The sequence below is a fragment of the Camellia sinensis genome, unplaced genomic scaffold, assembly GCF_055761805.1.
Source record: "Camellia sinensis isolate YWXY unplaced genomic scaffold, ASM5576180v1 Unanchor47, whole genome shotgun sequence".
Taxonomy (NCBI): domain Eukaryota; kingdom Viridiplantae; phylum Streptophyta; class Magnoliopsida; order Ericales; family Theaceae; genus Camellia; species Camellia sinensis.
In genome coordinates, this window is record NW_028129345.1 from 40,734 (window position 1) to 49,552 (window position 8,819).

Genomic DNA, 8,819 nt, shown 5'->3' on the forward strand with positions numbered 1-8,819 from the left:
TTCGCCAGAAAGAAAACACGAAACTTCATGAAAGATTGAGATGACTCTAAAATACACAATCGTCAGCAAGAAGCTGGTTATTTAAACAACATAATTTGCTTCCAGACCATACAACCGCATGTCAAGCCATCATGCGAAGGGTTTGGCTAAGATACGCTAGATTCCACCAAGTATGCTAATGGAACCCTTTTGAGGACACAGCAGAAAAAAAGACGACGACTGAAAACACTACTTAGTAGCAGCTTTACATCTTGGACAAGATGCAGCTCAAGCTCGCTTCAATTGATCCGTGTGGTTCATCTGTTGGTAAATAGACATCATCTTTAAACTGCAAAATCATATTAAAAAAAATGTCATCAAACATCACAAAATCATATAAACATTCGCTTAGTTAACTGCATTGCACCCATAGACCCCTTTGATTAATGAATCTGATCTTCCCAAGTAAGAACCACACCACAACATTCTTACCTGTTATTACTGGCTATGTAATCAAAAGAAAGATGCATATATGAGCTATATGCTCTTAACAGCCTCAACCAAGGGCAGCATAACGTAAGAATTGAATAAGTCAAAATATTTTTTTGCTTGTTTTCATGGTAGTCTCTCAAGTTAATCCTCGGGATTTCAAACGACTCAAAAAAAATTTTTTTTTTTTTTTTTTTGGCGAAATCGACAGAAAATGTGGAAGGAAATCCTACCTTCACAATAAGATTATCTTTGGTTGATAGATTAATCGGTAGGAAATGGATATTCGGCATTTTTCATTGGATTGATGATATATCAGGAAACCTGAAAACATGACAATCAAGAAAACATGACAATGAAAAATGACAATCAAGAAAACCAGAAAACATGACAATCAAGAATCAATCTCCATTCACCAACAAAGGCCACATATAAAACCATAACAAGTGAACGCATCTAGCCATGTTGTCATTTTGAGAGAGAGAGAGAGACCTTGCAAGAACAGCCTCCGCCATTTGATAAAGAGTGCTTTGAACAGATGAGCAGTATACTCCCTCCTTTGGAGGACCAAAGAAAGTATCAACCAAAACTTTTTTCACATTCAGGTATCTCTCATTAAAGTAAAGTGGCTTTGCAGGAATGCTAGAGAGAGAATCAAAAGAGTACCTGCATCACAGTACTTATCACAAAACATGCTTTCGAATTCCTCAAAATACAAATACAAAACCTAAAATAATAAGAAGAAAACCAAATAGGGTGTGCCGCAAAGCCTCAGGATTTAAATACCTCCATGATGTAATCACCTCTGTTGCTAGCATCCTCTCTCGTGTTTCGAGTAAAATTGTGTATTTGTCCCTCACGAATCCTTCAAAACCTGACTGTAACACAAAAAAATAAACTTTGAATTCAACAACTAACATATCTTCCATAAAATGTTATGTATAACATCTTTTCCTATGTTTGGTAAGTTGTATTAGTGGTGGTGGTAGGAAGTGGTAAGGTGGTTGTGGTGGGCCGTGGTCGTGTAGCAGTGGTGGCATGGCAGGGGGTGGGGGGGGCAACGGTAGTGGTGATAATGATAGTGGAGGCAATAAGACTTTAGTTTGAAAAACATTTTCTACCATTCTGAAGTGAAACATTTTTTGTCCAAATAAGATTGTTTTCCATTGACTACGAAAGTCGTACCAAATGTTAGAAAATACAACAAATATTTTTCAGAAAATGTTTTCCACCAAAACAAATACCAAACCAAATCAAGCCTTAAGTCCCCTCAAACAGGGTTGGCTACACGAATCCTTCTTCTCCACGCGGCTCTATCAAAGGCCATTTCGTTAGTCAAATTAAGTAGATTCATATCTCTCTTTACTACACTAACCAACGTCAATATAGATCTACTCCATCCCCTAACACTTTCATCTACCGCTACTGCATCGCATCTCTTCACTACTACCTCCGTTGGTCTCCGTTGAATATAACTAAACCATCTCAATCTATTCTCTCTCAACGTATCTTTTATCAGTGCTACTCTTATCCATTCCCGAATATACTTATTCCTAATTCTATCTTTTTTAGTCTTGCCACACATCCCCCTTAGCATCCTCATTTCAGCAACACTCATCTTATCTACATGTTGTTTCTTGGTTGTTCAATACTCCATCCCATACAACATTGCTAGTCTAATAATCGCTCTATAAAACTTTGTTTTTAGTCTAGTAGGTACTCGTTTATCGCACAGTACCCTAAACGCACTTCGCCACTTAAGTCACCCCACCTTAATTCTATAGACCACATCCGCATCAATCTCTCCCGCCGTTGTGATAATCGACTCTAAATAACAAACAATATCCACTCTTAGGTAGTTCTTGATTCTCAATCTTTACTTTTTCTCTGCTTTCATTGTTACTATTACTAAATTTACACTCTATGTATTCTGTCTTAGTTCTGCTTATTCAAAATCCTTTAGATTCAAGTGCTTCTCTCCAAATCTCTAACTTTGTGTTAACTCCTTATTTAGTCTCAACCACTAACACAATATCATCTACAAAAAGCATACACCATAGCACATCATCCTGAATATTTGTCGTCAACTCATCCATAGCTAAAGCAAAAAGATAAGGACTTAAGGTAGATCTTTGGTGTAATCCTACAGTAATTGAAAATTCATTTGACTCTCCAACAGGTGATCGAATAGTGGTCACCACCTTTCATACATGTCCCTAATCACATCAACGTAACATTTTGTCATCCCTTTTTTCTCTAAAACCCACCAGATTATATCCCAAAGCACTCTATCATATGGTTTCTCAAGATTGATAAACACCATATGAATGTCTCTTTTCTTTTCTCTATACTTTTTTATTACTCTCCTCAAAAGATAGATAGCTTCTATTGTTGACCTACCAGGTATAAACTCAAATTGATTCTCTAACACCTCTGTTATATCTTGCAATCGACGTTCTATCACCCTCTCTCATACTTTCATTATGACACATTAGTTTGATTCATTTATAGTTATTGCAATTCTAGACATCTCATTTATTCTTATAGATTGGCGATAAAATACTCTTCCTCCACTCATTTGGCATGTTACTAGTCAACAACACCTTGCTAAACAACCTAATCAACCACGTAACCCCCTTCTTACTCAAACACTTCCAAGCTTCAATAGAGCTATCATCAGGTCCTAAAGCCTTACCCGATTTCATCTTCTTAAGTGCAATCTCTACTTTAAAGTTTATAATCCTGCGATAGAACCTATAGTCTTGGTTTTCCTTATTACTGGCTATTTCCTCCCCTATTAACGTACCTCCATGTTCCTCATTTAACAATTGCTCAAAATAGTTCTTTCACCTCTCTTTAATCTCTTCATCCTTCACCAATACCTTAGAATCCTCACTCTTAGTTAATGCACTTAACTTGATTAAAATCTCTTGTTTTCCTCTCCCTTATCTTAGCAAGTTTGTATACCCTATTCTCTTCCTCCTTACTCTCTAGTCTAGTGTATAAGTCATCATAAGCTTTCAACTTAACATCTCTCACTACTTTCTTGACCTCCTTATTAGCCAATCTATAACTCTTAAGGTTTTTCTCAATTCTATCATTTTGCTACTTTTTAAAGCACTCTTTTTTCACCTTAACTACCACTTGAACCTCTTCCCTCCACCACCAAGTTTCCCTAGAATTAAGTCCTTTCCTTTTGACTCTCCAAAAACTTCCCTTGAGATTCTCCTCATACAATTGGCTATTGAGTTCCACATAGTGTTAGCATCATCTTTCAAGTCCCAAGTACCTTCGTTATCCATTATATTCTTAAATATTTCTAATTTATCCCCTTTTTGGTTCCACTATCCTATCCTACAACGCACACTATCCTTCCTAGCTTGGTATTTCCCTTTAAAGCATAAATCTAGTACCAAAATTGTAATAACCCGACTCTTTCAAATGCTCCATACGCTTTAATTCCCTCATTATATATGTGATTATATGTGTGATTATGTGCTTGATGTGAAATTCCATGTTTTAATGTGTGAATTGCATGTTTATAAATTTGTATCTATCGGTTATGAGAAAACCTGTTGAAATTGCGACCTTTGGACTGAAAATTGAAAGCCTTAGAGGCGCGATAAATCGAAATTGACTTTACAATTATGATTAGCATAATTTTTAGGACCTTATATGAAGTTTTGTAAAAATTTGATTCGTAATGAATTAATTAGCCTTATTTGGCTAAAACTCCTAGAGTTAACACTTTGAAACTAAAATTAACGACTTTAATGAGTTCAGAAACCGAAATTGAGTACATGAATATGTTAATTAGAATTTTTAGAGTCATTCGGGCAGTTTAATTGAAAATTGATTTCGTCTGATTCGTTAAATTATGTTTGGTTGGCCTATATAGATATATATGACTTGTTATATATATTGGAGCTCATCTTTAGCCTTTTAAGAGAAAAAAACGTGGAGAGAAAAGAGAGAGAAGAAGAGAAAAGAGAGAGGAGAAGAGGATTCAACTTTAAGCTTGGGGATTGGAGGAAATTAAAGAAAGTAACTTAAAGATTGGCCCAAGGTAAGCGTTAATCAACTCAAATACTTGAAATGTCTTTTCAATTGCTTGGATTCAAAACCTAAGATGGAGCTTTTGCACTCATAAAAGTAAGGGTTTTGAGTTATGATCTTGGTTGAACAAATCTCATAAAAATGAACATGTAATCCTTGCATTTGCTTGATTTATGAGTTGATTCCTTTATTTGGAGTTGATTTGACTTAGATTGTGGAAATTGTTATGTAATCTTGAGCCTTTGCATGATTTGAACTCTTGTAGCTATATATATATATAGTGTGAAAGGATGGAAAATGAAGGAAATATGAAAATTAGGGTTTTATATGTTAAATTAAAAGAAGTTTGATCCCCTTGGGCTTGAATTTTATGGTTATTATGATCATATATATTATGTTCTTGAAATGAAATTACTTGAAATAAAGCCTTGAAATGCCTTTGAAAAGTTTGAAATTGTTGAGTTTTCGGACTGCTCAAACAAAGCCTAGGACCGCACGTGTAGGGTTCATGGCCGCACGTGCGGGACGCACAGCCGCACGTGCGGAAAACAAGGGAAACAACTTCGGCATTCTGAAATAAAGGCACGTGTGAGGCTGCACGTGCGGCACACCTCTCTGCACGTGCGGGAATTGGAGAGAAATTCTGTCACCTCTTGTTACCCTTTTTGACCCTTTGCATCTGTTAATGTTTATATTTACTTCCTCAGAAATGCTTAAGAATTACTAGCAAGTGAACGAACGGAAGAATGATTAAAGAATAGAAGTTAAGAAAAAAAATGTGTGGCTTATCCATTTGTGTATGTGCCGCCATGTGTAGGTCACTTGAGGAAAGTGACTGTCGCTCGACTAAACCACTGTGAGTAATCACTGTGTTTGGTTTGAGTTTTCTGAATTAAGTTTTTTGAAAACTAAGTTTTTTGATTTTTGTGTTTTTTTGTTTTTAGTGAATATTTTTAAAATTTTAAACATTTTTTTTTACTTTTTTAGATGCACCTTACTTAGATGTGTCTAAAAAGTAAAAAAATTGTGAAAAAATATTTTAAAAAATTAAGAAATACATAAAAATACAAAAAATGTACTAAATTCTTGTATTTTTTTTGTATTTTTGGTATTTAGTGAATTTTTAAAAGATTTTTTTTACAATTTTTTTACTTTTTAGGTGTATTTATGTTAGGTGTGTCTAAAAAGTAAAAAATTTGCATAAAATATTAAAAAAAATTCAGTAAAAACAAAAAAACACGGAAAATAAGAGTGTAGAATTTTCTGAAAACTGTTTTTAAAAAATGGTAACCAGGCAAAGTGAATAGTAGTGTAACGATATGTTTTTTACTTATGTATTTTTTATCATGAATTATGTACCCTGACCGTGAATGACATATTTGGGATAAATGGTGCTACGATTCATGTATTTTTGATTGTGAATAGCATACGTTATATAAATTATAATTTGATGGAAACAATTAAGCAATGGTATCTATATGAACGAGGGCATATGAAATGGACCTGAGATCGTTATGTTTCCGTTATATATGATGGCCCTAAGGTCAAGGGAGGTGGAGACATGCTGATATTCCATCTACCCTACCATGTATGAATTGTTATGATAAATGGCCATGAGGTCGATGGAGGTGGAGACATGTCAATGTTCCATTGACCCTATAAGGTTCAGAACAGCCGTTGCTAAGTTAGGCTTAAGGCCATTGTGTACTATGTTGGGCCTAAGGCCGTTGTGTATTACGTTGGGCCTGAGGCCGTTGTGTATTACGTTGGGCCTGAGGCCGTTATGTATTATGTTGGGCCCGAGGCTGTTGCGCATTACGTTGAGCCTAAGGCCGTACTGTCTTACGTTGGGCCCTAGGCTATTCCATCTTATGTGAGCCCCGAGGACATTTTGGAATATGATTATAGAGACATGTACATGTTAGATAAATATTCTTCAAGACATATGCTCATTCACACGAACCTCCTTACATTATTATTATTCACTGAGCCTTGCTCACTCCGTTTTTATATATGTTTATGTACGTGATCAACTTAGAGGCCAACCCTAGGTCAGCTTCAAGAACCTTTTGATGGACCGGTTTTGTTAAGCCTCCAAAGTGAAGCCTTTTGTTTTTTGGAAATTGTCTCCACATTTTGTCTAGTCTTTTGAAGCTTGTTGCTTAGACACTTGTGAATATGTAATTTTTGGATTACTAATCTACATGATTTGTACTTGTATATATGAACAATCTGAATATGATGTTTAATGATCCTTGCTCAATGGACGTTCTGCTATTTATTTGCTTCCGCTTTAGGCCCGTTATGGATTAGCATTTATTTTGAAAACTTTTGCTTTTGAGGCCTCGATACAGGCCGGTCATGGCCAAACCTTTAGGGGCGGATTTGAGTTGTGACAAAAATCCTATGCTGAGACATCAAGAAACAAATAGGGAACTAAAATGAGTGACCACACTCCAAGAAGGTACCCATTTGCCATTGAGAACATCAACCAACAATTTATAATTGCGAAAGCAGATAATAATTACCCTTGAATGATGCAGATTAAGTAGGATATACAAAGGCCTTCAATAATTACCATGGGGTTTTCCCAGTCAAGCCAAAAAACAAAATAATAAAGATATTCAGTCTGATCGAGTTACATACATAATGAATAATAATAAGAATTCTAAATTAGCTTTACCTTGGTAGTCTTCAGCACTGCCAATCCTTCAATGCCAGAAGTCACCAGCAGAGCACCAGATTTCTTAACTGTAACTTCTGTCGTGTGCTTCTCAGATCCAAGTTTAAAACCTTAAACATAAGAGAAAAACAGAAAGCATGGATAAGTTTTGTAAAAATGCCCAAATTTCAATAAACTACAATTTTGGATTGTCACTAAAAGACTGGAAAATTCTAGATTACTACAAATCAAGCATGTAGCCTTTTCAGGACGAGCGAGAGATAATCTGCCTAGATATCAATGATTAACAAGGGACTCATAAAGATCTCATATCAAGAATTATTCTCTACTCATGCCTTTGAATGATGAAAACACTAACCATGCTCGTGTGATTGACCATCTATATACATGCGCTCCCATGGCTTTTCCACTATCTTGATGATGGCGGCAGTGACCTACAGAAAAGGAATGAAGATAAAGCATTTCTTAGGAACCCTCGTGTTTATAAAGTAGACTAAACATGTGATTACTGAATCAGTTTAACTATCTCGTTTTCTGACAGTTTTGCACCATTTTTGGCATCAACATGTTTTTCACTGTCCATGACTGCTTTTTTTTTTTTTTTTTTAAATAAAATAAAATAAAATAAAAAAAGGATTCTCAAAGAATCTACCACATACACAGTGGTTGTCCAGGTATTTAAGACATAATAAACAAGGACAACATTTGAGACCACGAATGTTACTGGAAGAGTTGAAAAGACAACTATCTGAGCTTCAACTTTTATCCAGAAATTTGGACTTCTCCATCCTTAAACTCCTAGCCTACCAAAAAGGTCGTTGATATGAACATCTAAAATAAATGTAATTCCTAGTTACGAAAACATCTAAGACGTCATAAAAATAAGCAATACTACTTTTGACTTGCAAGCCAATAGAACCAAAAGCAAAACTACCATCCTAAAACCAAGAAAGATGAAGAATGCCAACCTTGAGATTGTAACCTAGATACTAGCTAACATCCCTGAACCCTTCATAGATTCGAATCTAATTTTGTTAAGTTCCTGATTGCAAGAATTATAACTATACTTCAAATCATGGAAAAACTTAGGCATTTTTATCAATTTTAAATCATCCAGAGAAACACAGCCTTGGTTTTTTAACCACATGGAATTCAGTTAATTGTATGATAGTGAGCACTATTACAGTGTCAGTACTAGTTCAAACCTCCCTCACTCCAAGATGCTCTATATCCTTCAGTGCGAGGATAATGACTTGGAAAAACCAAAGACCTTGATGTGAGCAGTACTGCACAGGATTCAGCATCACATTCGAGCATTGTTATGTGTTTGAATAATTAAAGAATCTACACAAACACTATTGTGAATGTTAAATTCATATAACTGACTCGCAATTTACCAATCATATCTTAAACTTCTATAGATTTTGCTGGAATTTCAACAAACCTAAATTTACCAAAAAAAATTTGGATCTATATCTACCGTATTTTAATTTTCTGAATTTAATTTTTTAAAATTAATTTTTTATTTTTTATAATTTTTTGTTTTCAGTTAATATTTTAAAAATTTTAAGTAATTTTTTATTTTTTTAGGTGCACCATACTTATATTTATT

At 34.9% G+C, this 8,819-nt stretch overlaps 1 protein-coding gene across 1 annotated transcript; it reads right to left on the reverse strand.

The window, feature by feature from the left end:
• LOC114257330 (uricase-2 isozyme 1-like) lies at nucleotides 1-8,289 on the reverse strand. Its single transcript, XM_082912748.1, has 7 exons — nucleotides 8,176-8,289; nucleotides 7,566-7,641; nucleotides 7,208-7,317; nucleotides 1,255-1,346; nucleotides 961-1,134; nucleotides 702-792; nucleotides 1-328 (listed from the first exon to the last, which is right to left on the reverse strand). Exons 2-6 carry the CDS (start codon nucleotides 7,594-7,596, stop codon nucleotides 765-767), a joined length of 435 nt encoding a protein of 144 aa, XP_082768874.1. The 5' UTR covers nucleotides 7,597-7,641; nucleotides 8,176-8,289; the 3' UTR covers nucleotides 1-328; nucleotides 702-764.
• Between the last annotated feature and the right edge of the window lie 530 nt (nucleotides 8,290-8,819).